At 45.6% G+C, this 22,890-nt stretch overlaps 1 protein-coding gene across 1 annotated transcript in view; it reads left to right on the forward strand.

Annotated features, from left to right (window-relative positions):
- The window catches only part of nrp2a (neuropilin 2a), a 56,338-nt gene extending 33,770 nt beyond the window's left edge, over positions 1-22,568 (forward strand). Inside the window, exons 8-18 of the mRNA XM_070930914.1 lie at positions 1,774-1,918; positions 3,668-3,843; positions 4,295-4,474; positions 4,588-4,732; positions 9,877-9,957; positions 10,184-10,288; positions 13,782-14,047; positions 14,707-14,803; positions 16,553-16,585; positions 21,503-21,565; positions 21,709-22,568. Of these exons, the coding sequence (XP_070787015.1) occupies positions 1,774-1,918; positions 3,668-3,843; positions 4,295-4,474; positions 4,588-4,732; positions 9,877-9,957; positions 10,184-10,288; positions 13,782-14,047; positions 14,707-14,803; positions 16,553-16,585; positions 21,503-21,565; positions 21,709-22,013 (1,596 nt within the window). The 3' untranslated portion in view covers positions 22,014-22,568. The remainder of the gene's footprint in view (positions 1-1,773; positions 1,919-3,667; positions 3,844-4,294; positions 4,475-4,587; positions 4,733-9,876; positions 9,958-10,183; positions 10,289-13,781; positions 14,048-14,706; positions 14,804-16,552; positions 16,586-21,502; positions 21,566-21,708) is intronic.
- Positions 22,569-22,890: the final 322 nt, after the last annotated feature.

Consider the following 22,890-nt stretch of genomic DNA (forward strand, 5'->3'; position numbering starts at 1 on the left):
AATATCTGGGAGCGGTGAAGATGGCTCGGTTGTATGCGAGGCAAAACCCTCCCCTCATACGCTTGTCTTTGTGTGAGCATGTGTGGGTGTTTACATAACCCCCATAAGAGCCCACATCCACTGTTTGGCCTCTTAGGTAAACATAATGGCTGCCTATCCTCAATCGAGCAGCAGATACAGCAGAGATAGACCCGCTTATCTGTTCAAACACTCACGCTGCTTTGTATTACCAGTGTCAGCTCCACTTGATTAAATCAGGCCATGCCCAAAATCAAATAAAACCCCTCAAGTAGGATTTTGAAGTCATATCACTCATATTCCCAGTGGTTATGGAATTTCTGGAATATCATATCATTTTTGGAGGCATGTGCCAGACAGGGAATTTCACAAATGGGTCACTTTACAGTAATATAGTATAGTAATATTTTTAAACTCTAACTGAAACCAGACTGTTTATCCCTCATAATGAAAAACATAAGGGAATCAAATTTTCAGGCGGTGGGAGCGTGCTGAGGTTTGATCATCCTGTGCTTGGATTAGAGTAAAAGAGAAATCATGTAAGGACCTTTTTTAAGAAATGATGTCTTTAATCTTTAATTCGACTGCTTGTAGCAGTTGTCTTACGATCTTTCCATTGTGTGTAGCGGCCGTGATGTTCGTCAGTTTGGTTATGCTAATATGTGTCGGTCAACGGCTCTCCTATCAGATGACCTGGTCGACCACAGACAGATAGCGTGAATGACACTTAACAGTCACTCAGTCAGTTAAAAGACACTTCCTCTGCTTGTGTGTAGGACGCGCGTGTGTGTGGGTTTCTGTGGTTTCCTGTGTCTTTGTGTGTGTGCTTTTGGTTTGTGGCCACAAACAAGAGGAAGAAAGGCAATAGGGGTGAGAGAGCAAGTGTGCAGAGATGTCAACTGTAAGAAGAAATCTAAGGAGAAAATGGAGGTGTCGAGATGAAGGCGTTCAGAGGACGACAGACAGAGAGTGGAGGGAAGAGGACGTTCCTTATAATTACAAACAGGGAGTTATGGTTTCATGGACAACATGTCTGCCAATAAAAGGAAAGAAAGGAAGACTCATGTCTGTCACTGAATGTCCCCATCCAACGCCCTCGAGCATCACAGGACGCTTTTCGGCCCAAAACAGGAAGTAACTTGACCACCCTGGTTACATTTGCCCTCCGACCCCTGCTGCCCCACCCCGCCGCTTAAGAGCAAATGGAAGGAAGGGAGTGTTCGTAGGGAATGTTGATGCTTTGGGCCGGACGCCTCAGGAAGTTAATTTCACTCACATCCTGCCCACCTGGACAGACTTCCTGCGTCTGACGGCCAATCATGTTTGGTTGTGTCAGGTCATGTCTCCCACAGCTTTCCGTGGCCACCAGCATTGAGGTGTATGGCAGTTGGTGGATGACTGAGTAGTGTGTGTGTGTGTGTGAGAGAGAGAGAAGCCTTCATCCATCGTCGGGCTTTCCCAGCCTCCCAGCGCCGAACCTTTGACCCCAAAACACATCGACAGCTGGGCTGGTGACATTGGATCCGTGTTTGGGTTGTCTCTGCTTTGTCCGGTCTGCCACTGTGTGTGCATGTAGCCAAGCGAAACCGTGCACTGTGGGTGGGTGTAGAGAAAGAGGTAGTGTGTGTGTGTGTGTGTGTGGGGGAAAAAGAGAGAGATAAGACAGCGCTAGCACTAATACCAGCATGAACAGTACATCTCCTTCTGACAGTAACCAACTGTTGTTTGTCTTCTATTTGTCTTTGTTTTTCCCAGATTTTCCACGCCAACACAGACCCTGCTGAGGTGGTTCTGAACCGGGTCCCGCAGCCAGTTTTGGCCCGGTTTGTTCGTATCCGACCTCAGACCTGGAGGAACGGCATCGCCCTGCGCTTCGAGCTCTACGGTTGCCAGATCACAGGTGTGTGTGCGTGGGTCATGAGGTTAGATTTTTTCTGACCTTTTTTTCTTGACGTTGCCAGTGTCATCATACAGTGTGACTGAACAGAAACAGGTTTCTGGTGCTATTTTAGGCTCAGGTTCTGCTTCAAAGGCAATTTAAGAGAGGTGATGAGAGAGAGAAGAAGGTTATTCATTCCCTTTTTTAGTGATTTAGGGATTCGAACCAGCAATGTTGTGGTCAGAAGGCTGCCTTTTCTGTTGTCTTGCCATGAAAATAAACACGCTTAAAAAAAAATCAACTTTAAAGACATTGAACACCAGCAAGAAATAACCTCCTAAACCAGGAACACACACACTCATTGGCACTCACTCACACATACATTGAATGTATTTTATTTAGGCTCTCTCCCACACTCTGCCTGCTATCTTTTTAACATAGCAAGCCTCAGGCTAATTAGAGGAAACTTTTACTCTATTCTCCCTTCCAGATTTCCCTCTCTCGACGCTCTCCTACTTCTTCTCTGTACTTGCTCTCTGTCTCCCCCGACGCCGCCTCTTTTTCCTCTCATGGTTTTAGATACTTTTTTTGATGTGTCCTCTTTGCTCTGTGAGCTCCTCTATATGGAGAAATGAGTAGCGATCAATCATTCATGGCTCCCTGTTCACTCTTACATCAGAAACTGTGATTCGCTTCAGCCTCAACAGCTGCTATTGAAATAACTATTAGCTCTTACAGTACAGGTACATCCACACACACACACACACACACACACACACACACACACACACACACACACATGCAGGTTTCTAAATATAGCAGATGACCTCAAAAGCAGGCACACCCTTTGAAATGTACATAGACACCACCCACCGGCACACACACACATATACACTTCCTGTGCCGTTGATTCATTATTTACATCTCCTGCTTTTGCAGTGACATAACAGCATGAAACTTTGATCTGTGTTCTCTTAAACCGTCAGCACAACTAACATCTCCCCATCTCCCTTCCTCCTGCCCTTTCTCTCTACCGCCGTGTCTCCCTCCTCAAGCTCTCTCCACCTCTCATCCACCAAGCATAGTCTCTCGCTCCTCCTCTCCCACTGTTTGTCTCTGTAGGAGTCTCATCTCTACGTCTTGCTCTCTTCCCAGTTTCCCCAAGCCGTCATCTTCTTTCTCTTGCCCCCCCTTCTGCTCTCTACTCCTCTGCCTCCCAACTCTTTGTATTATACCTCTCTTATCCCCTTAATCCTCATTTCTCCCTCTCACACACTCCCTCAGCAAGTTACTTTCAATGCTACTCGCCCAACCATATCTGAATGAGTTTCGTTTGCAAGTGCTTTTACTTGTACGGGGAACTTTCCCTCAGAATGATCATAAAATGTGTGCAGCACAGTGAACAGACAAGCTATTGAATAGAATATAAAGATGCAATACAGTGAAATAACATATTGATATGTGAAGTGCTTAGCAGCAAACTTAACATGTGCTTTTATCTCACTAATGGCAGTCTAATTGCATATGGAACATGAAGCAATAGTGCTGCGCTAAACATCTCTTTTCCCTCCTCAGTCTCTATTTGCTCCAGTCTAAACTCTGAGTGCTTAGTAGCCAGTAGTGCAGTCCTGTGGTGCAGCTTAACAGCTCCCAGGTGGGAATATGTGTAGCAGCATGAGAGTGTATGTTAGGTCATCACTGAATCTTCTCCATCAACCCCCCCGACATGAAGGTTAAAGTTGCCTCCGCCCTCTCTGCTCTTCGCTCCAGATGCCCCGTGTTCAGACCTGCAGGGCCTGCTGTCCGGCCTGCTGCCCGATGCCCAGATCTCAGCCTCCTCCAGCAGGGACATGGTGTGGAGTCCTGGGACCACCCGTCTGGTGGCCAGTCGCTCCGGCTGGTTCCCTGCCCCTGCACAGCCCCTGGCTGGAGAGGAGTGGCTTCAAGTATGAGAGGATTTTAATTTCATTCATCGTGCATTTATAGATAGATTCTTGTTTCTTATATGTTAAAGTAGTTGTCTAGTAGTTAATATTTTAGTAGTGGTCTTTAGTAAAGAAGATTAAAAGCAGAGTAGCCTGGGTGCATCCCAGGAAGAGTATCTGTTGCACCGATTACAGCTAATGGGGATGAAAATAAATAACAAATGAGCTAAATATGCAAGACAAGACAGTCTGATCGTGGTGTCATTAGTTCAGGGTAATTGTTACTTTCACAGTGATAATGTCGTGTTTATATATGCAACAAGTAGTCTAGTACCTTTAAATTGCCATTCCAGCTGAGCAGAGTCACACGAGCAAAAACTAGAAGCACAGCTGCAAACTAAACATAACCATGTGTTGTTTTGTGTACAAATACTTTAACCACCATGCGTTTCTCTGAATTTAATCTCTGCAGGTGGATCTTGGTGTGCCTAAGACGGTGCGCGGAGTCATCACTCAGGGAGCGAGGGGAGGAGACGCAGGAAGTGGGGCGACCACGGATAACCGGGCATTTGTCAGAAAGTACAAAGTGGCATACAGCCTGATTGGAAAAGATTGGAATTTCATCATGGACAGCAAGACTAGCCTGCCCAAGGTGGGTGACGGAGGAAGATGGACAGTGTGTTTGCAAATAACACCAGTTCCAGTCCCCTTACAGACAAAACATTGAAATGACATTGCACTTTTGTATTTGTGTATTTCGGACAGATTTTTGAGGGGAACACACACTACGACACCCCAGAGCTGCGTCATTTCGAGGAGATAGTGGCCCAGTACATCAGGCTGTATCCTGAGAGGTGGTCTCCGGCGGGGATCGGGATGAGGGTGGAGATACTGGGCTGTGACCTTCCAGGTAGGACGCTCTGCTGTTGCTTATATGGCAGGGAATCATTTCATATATGATAATTTGCTGCCTACACTATTCCAGGCTGAATTATTTGCCCCCACGCTGTAATGAACTCGAGTGATCTAACCAGGACTGAATGGACCTTGAGGAAGGTGGCTCACCAGAAAAGTGAGGCTCACATTAGATATGCATGAAAGTCATTAGAGTCTGCCAGAGGTGAAAAGAGACACACAATGTTGGCCGAGAAAGGGAAAGTGACAGCACAGTGAAAGCTTGACCCTGAAAGGTTGTGATTTTGATTTGTTTCTGAGATTGTTTCACCTGGAAAATATTAGTTAAGCTTCGACAACAGCAGTGTTAGCATCCGCGGGGAGTGGACAGGGTTCGGTTTAAAGGAATGCGTCCCCCGAGAGAGAGAGAGAGAGAGAGAGAGAGAGAGAGAGAGAGAGAGAAGGGGATGGGGAGAGAGAGAGAGAGAGCATTGGTTTGCTCACTTTCCAGCGTGGTCTGTTATCCAGATGTGAGGTAGTGCCGGAGAAACACACGCACATTCACCGGCACTCGCTCACATATGGACTCTCACTATTTACCACTCCCTCTGTGCCTGAACAGGACGACTGGGCTGTATAGACACACGCAGACACGTTTAGACACACACACACACAAATAAACCAGCGAAAGAGAGACATGTACATGTATACTCTCCAGACTCCTTACAGTGCATTCACACACCCACACGCACCATTGTAATCACACCACTATATATACAATACATTGAGGTGATTTATGTGTGTCTGTGTGTGTGCATGTATAAGAGCTGATGAAGTGTACTGCTGTCAAGTTGAAGAGAGAGGAAATATTAAGAAGAGCACATCATCATCGTCGATTTTACCACTTGTCTGGAGAGAATAATATGCAAAGACACACGGACATGCAAAGGTGCATCTGCCTTTACAACATTGAGTGTGTATTAAGTAGGTGCTCTGTCAATGTAAACAACAATGTAAAATGGTTTGGCTTTATAGTTAGAATTTGGTTATAAAAAGTAAGTGTTGAAGCAGTAATCTGGCCCCAGCGCCACACAGGAAACAATGTGTTTTGCATTTACTGTTTGATTGACAAGTGACCCGGGGAGAAGTGCAGTAACACGACAACAATGACCAGTATCCCTGAGGATGGAGACAAAATGAAAGAACAAGAACCTTGCAGTCAGGGATTAGCACTTTTTTGTAGAGGTGTAATTTTTATCAGATGGAGTAGAGGGTTTTTTGGGGGAAATGTGGCACAGAAAACGGCTGTTAAGGGTCACACATTGTTCACAAGCCTCCAAAACTCAGCAGGAATAGTGGACTACTGCTGACATCCTGTAAATCATTCACTTCCCCTTACACTCAAACTATTCACTTCCTTCTGCTCTGTCTTCAGTTAAGCCCTCTTGTGAATGTCTTCTCATTTATATGATTCAGGCAGACGAAATGGACGTATTTTTTGCCCCAAATCTTAGTGCAGTTTGAACATTGCAGCAGCTACCACAGTGAGGCAGAATAAGGCCTCTCTCCCCATTCTTACACATGGTTGCAGTTCTTTCTTTTCCCACCCCGAGGCCCAGTGCGTGGGTCCATAAATGTTTTTGTTCTTTTTTCGTTACCATGCCTCCTCTCCTTTCCTCTGCTCCCCTCCTCCTCCTCTGTTACTCATCACTCGCACCTCTTCTGCATGCTCACTGCTGTTGGTCCTGACTCCTTCTGTTTCCCCCTGTTGATGTGCAGCTGTCTCACACACACACACACACAGCTTTCTAAAGTATACGTGCTCCAAAAATGAAAAATTTATGAGCTCAGGAAGGAAATTTTAGAGACTGATCAGTAGGAAAAAAATGCAAAATATCATCTCTCCCCTTTTCCAGGAAGGACCATTTTAGTCTTAGGAGCACTGGATTGTAGTGCTCACACATGCACATACACTCTGTAATGTAAACCTCAGGTGTGTCTCACACTGGTTCTCTGGTTCTCTGGTACCTTCCCAATCTCAGTAAATATGGTAGAGCTCGTCATAAAATGTTGACAGTCACAGTTTGGTCCTATACTTATTTTGGCTGTTCATATAATCTCTCTTCATAGCATCCCGTCCTTTAGCAAAGCTTCTGTGTGTGTGTATGTGTGTGTGTGTGTGTGTGTGTGTGTGTGTGTGTGTGTGTGTGTGTGTGTGTGCGTGTGTGTGTGTGTGTGCGTGTGTGTGTGGATGAACCTTGGTCTAAGCACTTAACCCCACCCACCAGAATATCAAACAATGGCTACTTGTCTTTCTCATCATGTTTTATTTTGGGCGTATGTGTGCAAACGCATGTGCACACACATCCAGTCATTGGTGTGTGTGTGTGTGTCTGTGTGTGTGCGCCTTGGACTGCCAAGCAGAGATTTACAAAAAAGCTTTCTACATAATTGAAGATTTTTTTTCTCTTTCTCTGACATATTGCTGAGTCAGATTATTTGGGAGTGAGCAATGTCTTTTATGCGGAGAGGGTTGGCCCTTGCCACCCTGTGTGTATGTGTGTGTTTTCGGCATCTGTATGCATGTAAAAGCATTTATCTGTGTGTGTCTATGTGTATTTTTGTCAGTTTGTGCATGCGCAGCTGCGATGTGTATTTGTACGTGTGAGTGTGTGCCTCCATTATCTATGCCAGCAGTTCCCCTGGGTCCAGTTCTAAGTGTTGGTGTCTCATCCCGTGCATGATGATGACTTGCATCATCACCTGCAGCAGCAGACACATTATGTAAGACAACACTCCGCTGCAGAGGGACTTTTCTTGCATTACAAGGCCCTCTGCTGCGCATGTACAGTAGGCCTGCCTATGCAAACATGGGCCTCCTCGCGCAGCTCTTGATACACGTCAAGTACGGGGCTCGGGGCAAAGTAGGCATGTCGCATACTTTCACGCACATTCCCTCTCTGTCTCATATAAACATACGCACCCACACAAATGCACAGGTCGGTCCCATTCCCATTGCCCCCGACACTCCTGTCACACCCCGGAAAGGTCACCACATTCACACTGTGACAAGGCCTGACCTTTGAAAGCATAGAGTGCTGAGGAGCCGGGTAGAATCTTAATGGACTAGACTGCGTATTGTGTTTATGTGTGTTTAGCTGTACGCATGCATGGAAGCACGTATGTGCTGGCGCCAAGGCAATGTGTAGGCGCTCAGATTATTTTAATGCCCTGGTCAGGCTGGAAAAAAAAGGCAAACTTGACAAGCAAAAACGAGCAAGAAGAGTGAGCACAAGAGGCTGTATAAAGAGAAGAGGGACAAGAGATGGCCTTGTGTTTGGAAGTCGGGAGGGAGGTTTGAGGAAGAGGGTTGCTCTCCTTGCCTTACCTTCCCAGTGGGCCGGCAGTGATAACAGTCTCATTAGGTAGTTAATGACAGGCATAAAGGACATGACATTAACGCTGGGTTAATGTCAGAAGCCGTCGCCAACTGTGGCCAGCCCTTTCATGTCTGCCATTTCTCCAGCTGGGGCGCCGTCGTGCTCATTTCCACAGGAAGTTCCTTTAAGCGGATCAATTGTGCATCATGCGGCGTTTGTTGCCCTTAGTGCCTTTCAGAGTCTTTGAATGATAATGGTGGTCGTGCAGAAAGAGCAGTAGGAGGCTCTGATATTGCCACTAACAAGCATTCAGCAGAGTAAAGTGTGGTGATGAATCCATTTGACTGTTTTTCTTTTTTAGATGTTTGCTTGTGTTTTTTTTTTTTTCCAACGGATGAGCCCGGTCTCACATGAGGTCGTCAGGCACCCGAGCCTCAGAGTTGTTAGGGTAGGCTTAAATGAGACATGTCAGGGAAAGCTAGCAAAGCAAGTGCAATATGTTTGAATCTAGGGTAGTGATGTGACAAAAACAAGTCACTATGTAAACATGTGTTGTTAATGACTTATTGCAATCGTTATACAGAGGAGAACAGCTTGCACAGTTTATTCACATGATGCATTTGAATCTTTGGTTGAGACGTGACCCAAACCTCTGTGTAAACTCCCATAACCCACCAGGGTTGACCCATCTGCTCCTAATAACACAGTGCTTTCTCCCACTTCACATTCCAACTGCAGCCTGCTCAACATGTGTCTGTTTGTGCGCACATGTGATGTGTTTTAATGAGCAAATAGTTGGCGTTTTTATGCCTTTAGTGTGTTGTTTGTCTTTCTTTGTGATGTATGTGTGCTTAAATTGATGTTAAGGGCAGAGAGAAAACCCTACATTTCACTTTACTTTTGTTCTCCCTTCTTCTGAGTGCGTTATGAGTTATAGAATGAGGGAGATACTGAGTAACACACACTAGAGATCACACATGCACAAGAAAACAGAGCGCAAGGAGTGTGTGTGTGTGTGTGTGCTCTGTATCCTCCCCTGACAGCCAGTGAGTGGTCCCAGAGTGTGATCATCCTGTCCAAGGTCGAGGGGAGTTTGTTAGACTCGTCCATCCATCAGCCTTAGCCCTGCGTTCTGCGTGTATATGACTCTGCGTCTGTGTGTGTGCATATTTGCGTGTGTTAGACAGACACTGACGCCTCAGCACCCAGACACAACATGATGGGGGCCCCCTTGGGTGCTCTGGGGCTATCTGTGCCTGTCTCTGCCTGTCTCTGACACTCAGGGTGGGATGACCAAATAGAGACGGGAGATGCAGTTAGTTGCAGACAATGACCAATGTTTTTGCAAAAGAGATTATTTGCAGGGGAACGCATTCGATTGCTCAGGTTGCAATGGGACCAGTTGCCAGGCAACCAATAGACGCTCCTGGAAGTTATTGGTCCTGTCCAAGAAAACAGTGAATTTTCGGTTTTACACTTTGGTTTGTGTGTGGATTAATCAAAACGAGATATATAACGTGTAAATGTGTGAGTTTTAGACATAGTTATTATTAAAGACACTATACTTCATTACTTTCTGCTTCTTTCTGCCTGTGTTGCTTTTCACTTCCTCTCACATGTGTATTTTCTGGCTCCCTCATGTATGTTACCAATGGAGAATTTCCACATAAATAATCTCTTAAACAAACATTAGGTGATACTCTTCACTGCAATCTAATGTTTGAGGATTGTTCCACACAATCACCTTTTGACCTGAGTTGTGTTATGTTTTTGTCCGTAGAAATCTCCACGCCGGCTGACACAGTCACGCCAACGCTGCCTGCCGACATTGAAACCACCACTGTCCCCATTACAACTACAGGTGAGACCAGGCAACAAAGTGTTTTACATGAAAGCAAAAGAAATAGTGGATTAATAGTGTTATTAGGAAGCTGTAATGACAAAGATGAAAGGGCTGTATGACATTATGTAGAGCAGCTGTGAATGCTTCTTTATCTGAAATGACTGTGATTTCTCATGCCTTTGTGCCCTTTGGCTCTCGCTCTTATTTTGTCTTTCCCTTCCTCACTGCTCCTCCACCTCTACAGTCGCCACCTCTCCTCCATCAGACAGCGTGTGTGACTTTGACCATGGCCTGTGTGGGTGGACGCACGACCCCAACGCCCCTCTCCTCTGGTCCCTGCACAGCAACGGTGAGTCTCCTCATCAGTCATGTGGAGATTCTGCATGACTCACTGCCACTGTCTGGTTAGCAGAACGACTCAGAGCTGCAGCAGGAAGCTTAAGTTTTCCTCCATGTAGCATTTGATGGACAGTGACCTGCAGGGGTTGTTTTGTTTTTGTTAAAACTGGTCTAACATTTAGGTCTGGATGATTTTACAAAGCAATGCAGCTCGCAGCTCATGTTGACTATGGACATCTCAAATTTTATTTTGGTGTTTCTGTGTCAGCTTGTCAACTGTGAATGTTTGCTGCAGAGCTTTTATGTATGCAGCTGCAAGGAAAATTTCATTTGGGCACAAAGACAATTGCACAAAGACAATTGCATTAAGTTTATTTTATCAACTTCAGTGAGTCTAGACAAGACACTGTTTCCTATAATTAAATGGAGTCATTCTCCTTGTGCATCTTCATTGAGTCCTTTTTCAATTTGATTAAAATAATTCCTTAAATTGAAACCCGTCTAATTTAGCAGCAAACATTGTCTGCCAGCCACGCCGCTCTTTCCGAGCGAATGAGAATGAAAATGAACTGCGGGAGTCAGAGGGAAAGAGACACCAGCGTGTCAAGCACATACAGTCTCACATGTGACACATGTGACACACACCAGCTCTCCGCCCGCTCGCCTCTGTGTGTCAGAATGCGTGACGTCTCGGCAGGAAGGGGTTAAGACCCAGTAGCTCCAATTAAGTTCAGAGAAGGAGATTCCAAAGACGAGCCGTTATTCCCAGCCGTCCGTTACTGCCCTTCCATTACCTCAGGCACATCCCAGATGATGCTGTGTAGACTTCCGTCTTAGGCACTCCTTGAAGAAATAATTACTCGTTTTCCCTTTATACATACCCGCAGATCAAAAGTGCAGCTTTTGGCGTGTTATTAAAAGCTATAGAAGATGTTTCCTGCTGGGTTTAGGGAGGGTTTTTTATAGCACTATTTATAATTTTCCATAGGCAGTGTAAAGGATTGTTATCCCAACCTTGTTTTAAAATTCATTGCTTTTGAGCAAGCCTCCATGAAAGATTCAGCATGTCTCCAGCTGGAGAGAATTAAACAAGAGGTTCAGCATGCCCCCTTTTTTTGTCAAATTTGTGGTGTCACCTGGGTCATGTTCAGCAGGGCAACAGATCTCACAGCAAAGGCAGAAATGTTCTCAAAGCCTAACCTATTTAGGTCAAAACCATCTTTGACAGGCGGCTTCAAAGCAGCTTCTTTCATCACGGCCGCATTGGAAAGGGTTGCTTAGATTAGTCAGGTTGTGGCTTTCATGTATGGTGTATCATTTCCAGCCGTTTTGTCACGCCACGCCACGCCAGCCTTTGATTTTCCTGCAGATGTCAAAGGTCAGAAATCCCAGCCAACACAGGATCATTATTTCACTGCTATCAAATCACTGTTTAATCCTCTCTAGAATCCCTTTTTCTCATGAGACCCAGAAACCATGATCTCCTCACCTCTTGACCTCAGTCACAAAACCAGTAATTAGGCACAGAGGTGGAATTAGCCGCCATAAACTGTATTATTTGGCTTAATATACCCCCGCTAGTAGAAACGTGCTAGGCTGCATAGATTGAATCCTTGTTTGCTTCTCCCTGCAGGAGACCGCTGTGAAATGGATTAATAATGCTCTGTTGTGCTGCGTATGGCGAGGCTGTCTCGATTATGAGCTGTCTGGCGAACAAGAGGCACAACAATGGGGGGTACGCTGCAAGACGCAGAGGCAGAGGCGATGGAAGAGGCTTTGGTGCACACATTAAAATGAGTGATAAAACGCCTCACAGAGTCACAAATATGTTTCACTCGCACTTCCTCTCTAGGCGTATACACACACTCAGCATATACACACACACACACACACACACACTCACAAAAAAACATGTCATGTGCAGAGTGCGCATAGACACACACACACACACACACACTCATTCCAGGGCTGCGAAGGGCCAAGGGACACACTGTCACACACTCTGTCTGAAGTGTCACACACAGGCGAGTCGGGGCGTATGGCGGGCAGAGGGGAGCTGTCAAGTTGGAGGAAGATTTGTCCCTCCAGATACTGCTTGTCGGATCTGCTGGAAAGGCTGCACACACACACACACAAACACGCACACACAGCGAAAGGTTATCGACCCAGTCACTCAATAACTTGAGCGTAGCTGCGCTAAAAACATAGACCCTCACTGGATGCTGCTGGAAGGTGCTTTGGATAAAAAGCAGATGCTGTGTTAAAGACAAACTTTGTGGTGTTACTGGGAAACAGATTCTGGAAAATACCTGTATGCTCCCTGATTTGCTTGGGACTGGTTTTTCCTTGCTTGTAAGACAGAAAGGCGCACACACACACACACACTTGTTCATGATAAAGCAGGTGATTTAATCTGCAGATTGTTGATACTGGACATTTTCCCACAGGGTCCACTTAAGAAATTCTTCACCAGACGCCTCTTTGAGTCACTCTCTCACACATTTCTTCCTCACACACACACACACACACACACACACACACACACACACACACTCATACATGCTGTATGCTCACCAATCTTACTCTCACAATGGAATTCATGTCGGCATCCAATTTGCAAACTAAACATCCTCTGGTGTAAACAAATGGAGTGGCGTACGTTTTGTTGGCGTTTTCCGTTGTTGAAGTCATTTACCTGGAAGAGAATGAAGAGAAATAGGCCCCGAGGGTCTTGGCAGGAGTTCTGGTAGCGCTCCATGTACGAATGACGCTCTCACTGGACCTATTCTTCTGTGTGTTTATATTGGTCATATCCCTATTGTTTGGTGTGACTAGTGCGTGGTTGTGATCCCGGTGCTGTTAGCAACTGGTGATTAGTTTCTTTTTTGTCTGAGGGTCATGTTGGAGATATCTGTAACTGTGAGAAAACACATACTGTACATGTGTGGATATGGATATATATCTGTCTATGTCTGCCTGTATGTGCAAACAGCGATGATTAATGATTATGCTTGTGCGACTGTATGCACACACAGTATGTGTATGTGTTTCATTCCAGCAGCATCCATTTACAGTGGATATCAGAAGTCCACACAGCATTTCAAATCTCCTAGTTTTTATTGCCTCGAGCGCTGAAATGAAAGCCTCACTTTCATTTGGCTATAGCAACCAGCAAACTCAAAGTTAAAACAAAGCTTTGCTCATTTCTGGCAATGTGTTAAAAATACTAAAACAGCTTGGTTGTATATTATTGCTGTGAAATTCTCCAATGTCAACGTTTTTGTTTTTTTGTTTTGTTTTTCACTTGATCCCATGTATTCCAGAGTTTCTCCAATTTAGGTTTTGAAAGAGTTTCATGAGTCCAAACTTTGGCAGGATTTTCAAAACTGGTGAACACATCCCGGAAATGAGTCTATACAACTGTAGCACATCTGGATTTAGAGACTTGTCTCCTATTCAGAGTAAGACAAAGAAATCTTTCATCCTGTGTGTCTCCCCTCCAGAGCTCAACAGCTATCTGTACATGGATGCCAGCCTAAAGACAGAGCAGCAGCAAGCCCGGCTCGTGAGCTCCGTGGTGGCGGCCGAGACCGGGCCCCTCTGCCTCCTCTTCTCCTACCAGCTGTCAGGAGAGGCCCAGGGCCACCTGAAGGTCCTGCTGCGGGACGCCCACAACGAGGAGACCGTCCTGTGGACACTGAAAGACGATCAGGGCCCCGTCTGGAAGGAGGGTCGCACCATCCTGCCACGCTCCCCCAAAGACTTCCAGGTAGTAATAAACCCACTTTTTTTAACTTCATCTTTACTGATATGAAAAAGTGCAAATGCTGAAAAAGCAGGAAAAGTCATAACAGCAGACAGACTTCTGGCAAATATCAGCGAGCTATATTAAAGTATGTCTGTTTGATAAATAGGTATCTGGGTCAGACCCTTTATTATATGTCTCCCCAGAAAGAGAAGCATATCTTTAATGTCTTTATCAGGGCTGGTTAGAGAGAGATACATTCATCTCAGAGCATGTGACAGCATCATTTCTAACCTCTCTGTCACCTTAGGCCAGGTTTGACTTCAAAAGGAGCTAAAGTAAGCCACATTGTCTCTATTGGCTGTGTGATTGTTTGGGGATCGTTGTGCATTTGTCAGAGACATCACAAGCAGTTAACGTTCTCATAAAAAAGTAAGTTGAAGACGCTTGCAGAGAAGGGGAGGATGATTGCAAGTGTTGAGTGCAACTTTGAAATCACAGGCACCGTATTAAGTTTTTATCCTCTTTCCCCTCCTCCTCCTCCTCCTACTTGTCCCCATTCTCAATTTGCCTCCACCCCCCCACCCCCTGCTCCCCATTGCCTTTATCCTGTCTCCGTCTTCCCCTTCCTCCTCTTCAACTTTTACCTCCTCCTCTTCCTCCCCATGTTTTGTCTGTGGTAGGTTGTGATGGAGGGTTTCTTTGTGCACGGCACCAGAGGACACATCTGGATAGACAACATCCACATGAGCTCAAGCATCCCTCTGAAAGAGTGTACACGTAAGTCTCACACACACACACACACACACACACACACATACTGTATACACACGCACACACTTCAGGACTTCACATCCATGCATTTCTAAGGACAACTCTTTGACAGACTGGGACTTTTCTTTGCTTCAGTTTGCCAAAATCCTTTCCATCCAGAATATTGAAAACACACACACATCCATTTGACCCACCAGCTCCGTCTCATCCTCCGTCCACTCTACCATCATCTCGCCCACCACCACTCTGCCATTCCCTCTATTTCCCTTCCACCTCCTCTACTTTTAGCCTTAAGGCCCTTGAACAGTGACACAGATGAAGTGATAAACACCCCCAGCCGGCAGTCCTCCCTCGCCCTCCATCCCAGTTTCGGAGACAGCCTCTCCTCCAAAGAGCCCACCGAATACAGAGATGAAAGGAGGAAGGAGAGGGAGGGACAGCATTTATTCCTCCACAAAAAAAAGAAAAGAAAAGAAGAATAGGAAAACTAGGCCATAAACGCCCCGTGGGCCCCGGCGATGCTAATCTATGTTTCATTAGATTTCTCTTCCTCTCTTTCTCTCCTCTCCCTCTATCTCTCCTGCGCTCACTCCTCGTCGTATTTGTAAACAGAGCTTTTCCCGAGCCGTCAAAGGGAATTACTAGACAGGCTGTTTCCCAAGCAAGTTTCTGGGTGCCTGGTGTGAGCCGAGCGCCAGCATAGCCTCCTTAATCTGGCCCGAGCAGGGGCTTTGGAGAGGGTCTTAAACAGATCAGAGACCGAGCCGGGGGTTCAGAGCCAAAAACTGCCGTCATCACTTCTGACTGACGTCCAGTGTGCTTTGGAGCTGGACCACAGTGGGGAGAAGGCAAAGTGTAATTGAGGGAAAGAGTGTGTGTGTGTGTGTGTGTGTGTGTGTGTGTGTGTGTGTGTGTGTGTGTGTGTGTATGTGAATGTTAAGTGTGGCAAACACTTCTGTTTTTGTGTGTTTTTGTATTATATCAGTCATTTTTGTGTAAATGTGTGTGTCTTGAGAGAGTCTTAGCAGCACAGCAGTTTGGAAGGCAAAGATGACAGCCCAGCCCCCCTCCTGCCTCCATGCTGCTGTGTTTCCTCCTTCCTCCCTTCCCTCCCCTCCTTTGACACTCCCAGAGCATTCTGGGATGTTGCTTATCACCCAACGCAGTTGAGTTTTTCACAGTACGTTGGCGTTCCCGCCAAAAGGCGCCAGTTCCCAAGTCAGTTTCCCGCTTTCTTTCTCTCTCAGCCTCCCGCCCCCCCCCCCGACACACACACACACACACACACACATTATCTAACACACACTAAGACACACACCAGTTCTTTGTGTTTGCATTCCAGGCAATCAAAGTGAAGGTTCTGCTCTGTGCATTTGCAGCAAGCCAAAAAAGCCCCCTACCCGCTCCAGTTTAACTGGACTGCGCAGATAAACAACTTGAAATGCGTGAACTTTGCGAACACGGACGTACGTAGTCTGTACACTCACAGCAAAGCCCCTCTCAAATTCCCAACTCACACAATGTGCTCTGTTTGAAATTGCATTCTAGCAAAGGAGCCGAGTAAATGCCATAATTCATGTGAGTTATCTGAGGAATTAACTTAAATTTCCTCAGGAGGAGTTTGATAGTCTTGTGACATTTGTGTGACATTTGGCTGACTTTTCCCTCGCATTTAAAGTTATCTAACAGCTCTCCCTCTCTCTCTCTTTATGTTCCTATCTCTATGTCTGCCTGACTCTCTCTCTGTCCTCACAGAACCCATTGCAGCTTTTTCTCCTGAAAATCCAGGTGAGTTTGACTTTTGGTATGATGTCACTTCCTCTCTGGTCTTGCTCCCTGCCCGTTGGTATGCACTAGCCTGGGGTGTTTTGCTTGGTGGCACTAAGTTGTCTCAACAATCAGCCCACACCAGTCCTTCACCGACAACACAGAGGCCGAGTCTGCTAGAGCTTAGAGATTATTAAAACTGCATTCATTTTTAAAACTAGTGATTCATCGTATCATCAGCAGCATGTAGACATCCCCAAACAAATACCAAACCCCTTGCTAAAATCAAAATTATTACATTTAGAAATACCAAATGAATTTTCTCAAACTCTAACCAAGTTGGAAAATAGATGATTTCAGTAATGTGCTGTTGTGCGTTAGTTTTGCCTTGTCAGTCTCAGTGGAAACAAAGGATTAGTCTCAAAAGAGCAAACTCTCCGTGCAAGGCAAGCTGAATCAAGCACACCTCATGGAGTCAGATATTTGAAAAGAGCTACATATTCTCAGTTCTAGGCTCCCTGACACAGCCTGAAGGGTTTTAAATAACTGTCTGCCTCATGAAAAATATTTAGAGCATCCTGGGGGACTCTATGAGATTGATGTTAGTGTTTTGGCATCTCATAATGTCTTCCAATAAGATAAGAGCTTGGTGGTTTCAGTGCGAATGTGATGTGTGTGCACTTCTCCGGCTTTTCTACTCCTCCGCCTTCACACACACACTCACACAGAGTCTCTAACCCTTGACAAACATGCACAAACACACACATTAATACCACCACACACATACACACCAGTGTCCCCAGTGGAAAGCAATCAGATAGAGTGACTGAGCAGCGGCAAGCACGGGTGTCTCTCTCTCCTCTCCCTAACTCGGTTCTGTCTAATGAGTGTGTGCAGTGTGAAGTAGCAGGCGCACGCACCATTTCCCTCTGTAATTATGTGACACGGTCCAAAAGTCAGGATGTATTCGGCTCTGCTTCACTTTCTCCAGTTCAATTTGCCATTCTCTCGGTCTTACAACTCTCCACATCAAGTTTGGATGGTACATGTGGGCTTTACTTTTTAGCTTTTCAATGTCTTCAGGGCTTCATTTTTTTGGATAGCCGCCTTGGATAGCCGAGTAGAGGCTTCTTGGAAGGCGGTTAGTTGGTTCTTACCAAGAATTTGAGAAGGGGGTTCAAGCCAGGGGCAGCAGTGTAGAGGATCTGTGGAGATAGTCTCCAAGGAGACAGAGCTTGGCTTGAGGAGGAGAGGACTGGCCAGGAGGCTGATGCATGAGAAAGAGGAAAATGAAAAACCGAGAACAGAGAACAGGATAAATTATGTACTCAAAACAAATCTGCCAACTCGAACCAGCTAAATAACAAATCCCAATCCAATATCAGCTCAGTGAGAGCTCTGGAACATTGGATTCCCATGTGGTGTCCGACTGATTCTTGCATGGTTCTGAGACGTTATCAGGGGGCTGTTTGTGACTTCCTGTGCCAGTGCGAAACAGGAAGAGGAAGCTCCTTAATTCAATGTGTGTGGGTGCTTTTATGACTAATTATTTTGGCTGTCGTTTCACACCAAGTCATTTCATTGGAGCTTTGAAAAAAAATTAATTGCATTGAATTTGATTGGATCAACCATCGGACTGATTTCAAACCAAATCTCTTGATGATCTTGGTGTGAAAATGTGTCCCCCAACTGCAACCCAAGCTACATGAGAGAAATGGATGCATTTTAATTTTTTCTTTTTTTGGCCTTGGAGATTTATTTTATTTTTTTGCAATTGGCATGCTTGTGCATGCTCATATGAGGTGCACGCCTGCTGTTCGTATGATGAAGACCAATAGGGATAGAAAATAGAGTTAAATGTAGACAATAAACAAGTGCCACTCCTCTCTTTTCCCGCTGGCCAATTATTCTGTATCTCTCCACCAGGGGGAGGCGTTCCTGTGCCTCCCTTGCCCATCCACTGGTATTACATTATGGCCGCCGGAGGCGCCCTCCTTCTCCTGGCGGTGGCCATCTTGGTCAGAGCCCTCTGTTGCTGCCGACAACACCTGGCCACCAAGAAGAGCCAGCTGTCAGTGGCCTATCACAGCTCCTCGCAGTGCTTCCAGTATTCTAACTGGTCCTCCAGTATGGCCGCCCCAGGGGTGGAGCCAGTCCTGACAGTGAGGTTGGACAGCCGGGACCGACACCGTACCCTCTGCTGAAAAGAAGCACTTAGCCGCGTTGTGTTTGGCAGAGCAGGACGCCCACATGTGATGTCAGTGGCAGTGTGTGTCGTGAAGATTGACAGAACATCTACTCGACGAAACCCCCTCCCTCATTTAGTTTACAGTTGCAAGGGTGATGATGACACAGACATTGTCCTAAACTGCCAAGTGAAAATTTGCAAAGAAACACTGTGCTCTCTCTCTCTGTCTCTAATGGATGTAGCTTCGGTTGCTGTTTTCTTCTTTGTTCCATTAAGGAGTTCGCTGTTGACATTTCACACTATGCTGCTCCTGATGAGAGGACTGAAGTCTGAGTAAGTTATTTATCTGAGCAGCTTGTTTCGGACCATTGAGTGCCGTCTGGCTCCTCGTAGCCCCAACGGTCCTCCTGAAATGACCCCAGCATGGACGTACACACAGACATGTGCGGGCTGGGAAGAGGAGGGGGTTGAGCTGGTTCCGCTGCGAGAGCCAGCCAGAGCTGCCAAACCACAGGCTAAAACAAGACCCCAGAGACACGAGGAGCTCTGCAGTGCTGAGAGAGAGAGAGGAGAAAACTGTTAGGCTGAGAGGCATTCAGTGTGTGAGCTGTGGAAATGATCTGGCAATCCCCAGAAAATAAAGCTCTTGGTATCTCTGTAATAACAACACAAGATAGCTGTGATATGAGTTGTACCAATAGTTAGGGGGTTGCAACGGAGGAGAAAAAATCTTTCCATTGTCCTTTTCAACAGAGCATGTGCACATTTAAAAACAAAGGAATGCAAATCCATCATACTTTAAGTCCTGCATCACAAATGGAGATAACCAGCTCGTTTGATTGAACGTCTTGTCTTCTCCTGATAAAGGCATCAGTCAGTGATGGATGCAGCCGTCTTCAGTGTTTAGTGTTTCATCTTGATTCTCTGGCGTAATAAAGCACGTTGTTCCACTCTCATTTATGCTTCATACCACCCACTCCCGTTGTTCCCCCATGTTTTTGAGCTGCCCAAATGAAAGCCATGCCGAGCCAAGCCTTGTTGTGTTTTCAGTGGGAATATGTGCTTGTTGTTTTTAGGGTTGTAAATAGACACAGCTGTCTGCCATCGCCACTTCTTTCTTGATTTATGCTCCTACAAATCCCACAATGCCGCTGGACCAGCTGGAAGCTGTAAGTGCAGTGCTATGCTGTATATGTGCGCCCTTGAGAGGGATCCAAGACTTTATGAAAACCAGAGCCGAGCTCCAGCTATGGATGGGTCTTCCTTTAGTGCCATAAGATGTCATGAATGGCTATTAACATAAAATAAGACATGGCTAATACACTTCTTACTAATATTTAACATATCTGGGATCTAAAAGCCTATTTTATTGTGAAATTCCTCCAAACTCTGACTGAGAAAGACAAATTGGCACCAATTTCTCTCTCATCAGTCGAAACAGAGGTGGTGAGATTTGACACAAGCTCAGTTTAATACCTTGGATTGAATGAAATTGAGGTCTTCACTCTGTGGCTTAACGGGCCATGCTTTCGTGATCTGTCACACCAGCAGAAATCCATCACCTACCAGCCCACAGCTCAGCAGAATGCGCCTCAATTTGTTGCCACAATTTAGAAGCTGAACTTTTCTCTCCAGAGTGCTTTTTGGCACACTCTCGCTATGTGCTTTTAAATCAACTTGGGGAGGAGGGATTGGACACCCTTCTCAGTCCATCTTGACACCGTTACGCTCCAAGCCTCTAATAGTTGTAATTAGTTAATGGACAGATAACATTTATTAAGGCTGCGGTAAGCACTTTTCCCTCCCATCAACCGCACCTCTGTTGCCCAATCCACTGCCAACTTCAGTTGCCCTGGAAACAGTATTAATAACGCCATTGGCCATCAAAGACCTCCGGATCTAGATGTGTGCCTTGCCAAGCAGTTACTCCCACTCCTGCATGCTTGCCAAGAGCAGCAAAAAACACACTCGCACACATAGACACAAAAGCACGTAACACACACACACACACAAAAAGTGAAAAGAAAACTCATCTAAAGTAGAAGTACACTTGAGCTATTGGGCTCAACTAAAGTGCTGCAGCCATTGCTAGTTTCACCACACTTGTAATCTTCCAATTCAGACACTCGCATACATATCAATTTTCAGTTCACACCGCCTGGCAGTGCTGTGACTCTCACAGAATGGAAAGCACTACTTAAACGTTGACATGTGTTGCCATTCGTTTGTGGGTTTTTTTTCTTTGATCATCTCATACACCACTCTTAAACTTGACAGTAATCGTGTCAATGATTTTAACGGTGATAATGATGGGTAATGTTAATTATTTGACGATGACATGTTTGCATCTTTATTCACACAGAATGAACAGTCTTATACCATCAGTATGCTATGTGATGACTGTGTGTTTGACAGGAATGTATCATAATGATCTTTGTCTATTAATAAAGTCATATTTTTCTATTATTTTGAGACTTGTGTGTGTGTGTGTGTGTGTGTGTGTGTGTGTGTGTGGATGCCAGTAAATGTGAATTTACAATATCATAACCAGTGCCACCTGACATTGCTGATTGTTAGCATTTCAAAAGGTATTAAATTGGAACCAGAAACAGCCAAATATTCAATAAAACAACCGCCAGAAATATGTTGCCACTTCATGAATGGGAGATGAGTCTAGATGAGTAACAATAATTACGTGTAGAAGTTGCTTGATGCTTAAAGGCCGTGTTTCCTCTGCTTCTCTCTGACAGTGAAGAGACCCAATGAATTTGGAGATGGACGACTTTTCAGTGGCAGAGACCATCTAGGTGGAGGTAAGGCACAAGGAACTCACCGCGACACCTTTTGATCCGTAGAGGCAGAACTTCAGCCGCTTTTGTCACATTTCTGTTTCAAGAAACCAAAAGCTAATTCAAAAGGTTCTCACCAGCCACTCCCTCCTTCCCTCCTGTCACAGATTTACAGTTCCCTGAGTGGAACACAGCCTCCCCATCATCTGAGCCTCCGGTGACCCGCATCTCAGAGAAGGACAACTCGTGGTTGTACACCCTGGACCCCATCCTGGTCACCATCATCGTCATGAGCTCCCTGGGCGTCCTGCTCGGGGCAGTGTGTGCCGGCCTCCTCCTGTATTGCACCTGCTCCTACAGCGGCCTGTCGTCACGCTCCTCCACCACCCTGGAGAACTACAACTTTGAGCTGTACGACGGCCTCAAGCACAAGGTCAAACTGAACCAACAGCGGTGCTGCACAGAGGCGTGAGGAGGTCGAGAGAGGAAACACAATAGGAGACGGAACGAGAGCGAGAGATACAGCCATTTTGTGAAAACCTCTCACTATTTTCTTCATTTCCTCCAGTTCACTTTAGCGTCAGTTTACTTCCTCAGTGGTGCAGATCCCTGGACACATGGACGAGAACGAGAAAGCCACTTTTTTTTAGCTCGTTTCCTGCTTGGAAAAACGTGGCACAGTCCAGTGTTGGTAGTTTTTGTGGTGAAAGAACCAATGAGAGAAAGACTGGGGTTACCCAGATGGATTGTTCCATTGTGGGGATGTTAGGCCTCAAAAAAATAAATATCTACACATATCAATTACAGATTCCTGTTCCACCAAAAGAGAACTGTTTATAAATGCATCATAGATTTGTAAGAGGTGTAGTTTTGAAACTGGATACTGTAAGCTACACATAACTGAGTCAGAACACATTGTGTTGGAAAGGTGGTAGGTTAGGAACGTGCTTAGAAAGCGTCTTTTTTGATCACATGTGAACACAGTGGCCTAGAACTTAGCTCCTTTGTGTGGCCCTTTGGCTTTTTTGTTCCGTCGTAGACTCTGCTACCTATCAGCCTCAGTTATCCTCTTAGTTCCTGACAGTCTGTGGTATTTTTAGATACCGATGTCCATCAAGTTTGTCTTTCTGCTTGGTCACTCTCTTTCTGTTTAATGTTTTCGTTCTGGCCTGTTGCCAGTCTGTGATGGCAGATAAGTAGAAAAAAAGAGGCAAAGAAAGTGTATGTGTGCGTAGAGGTGGGGAGGGAGGGGGGCATTTTAACACATTCTTTTCACGACAGACAGAGTTATTGTTAGATTTAGTTGTCGGAGACTGTTGTTACTGGTTCCTGTCAAAGAGAAGGTCATG

This window comes from Enoplosus armatus, chromosome 24 (genome assembly GCF_043641665.1).
Source record: "Enoplosus armatus isolate fEnoArm2 chromosome 24, fEnoArm2.hap1, whole genome shotgun sequence".
Taxonomy (NCBI): Eukaryota; Metazoa; Chordata; class Actinopteri; order Centrarchiformes; family Enoplosidae; genus Enoplosus; species Enoplosus armatus.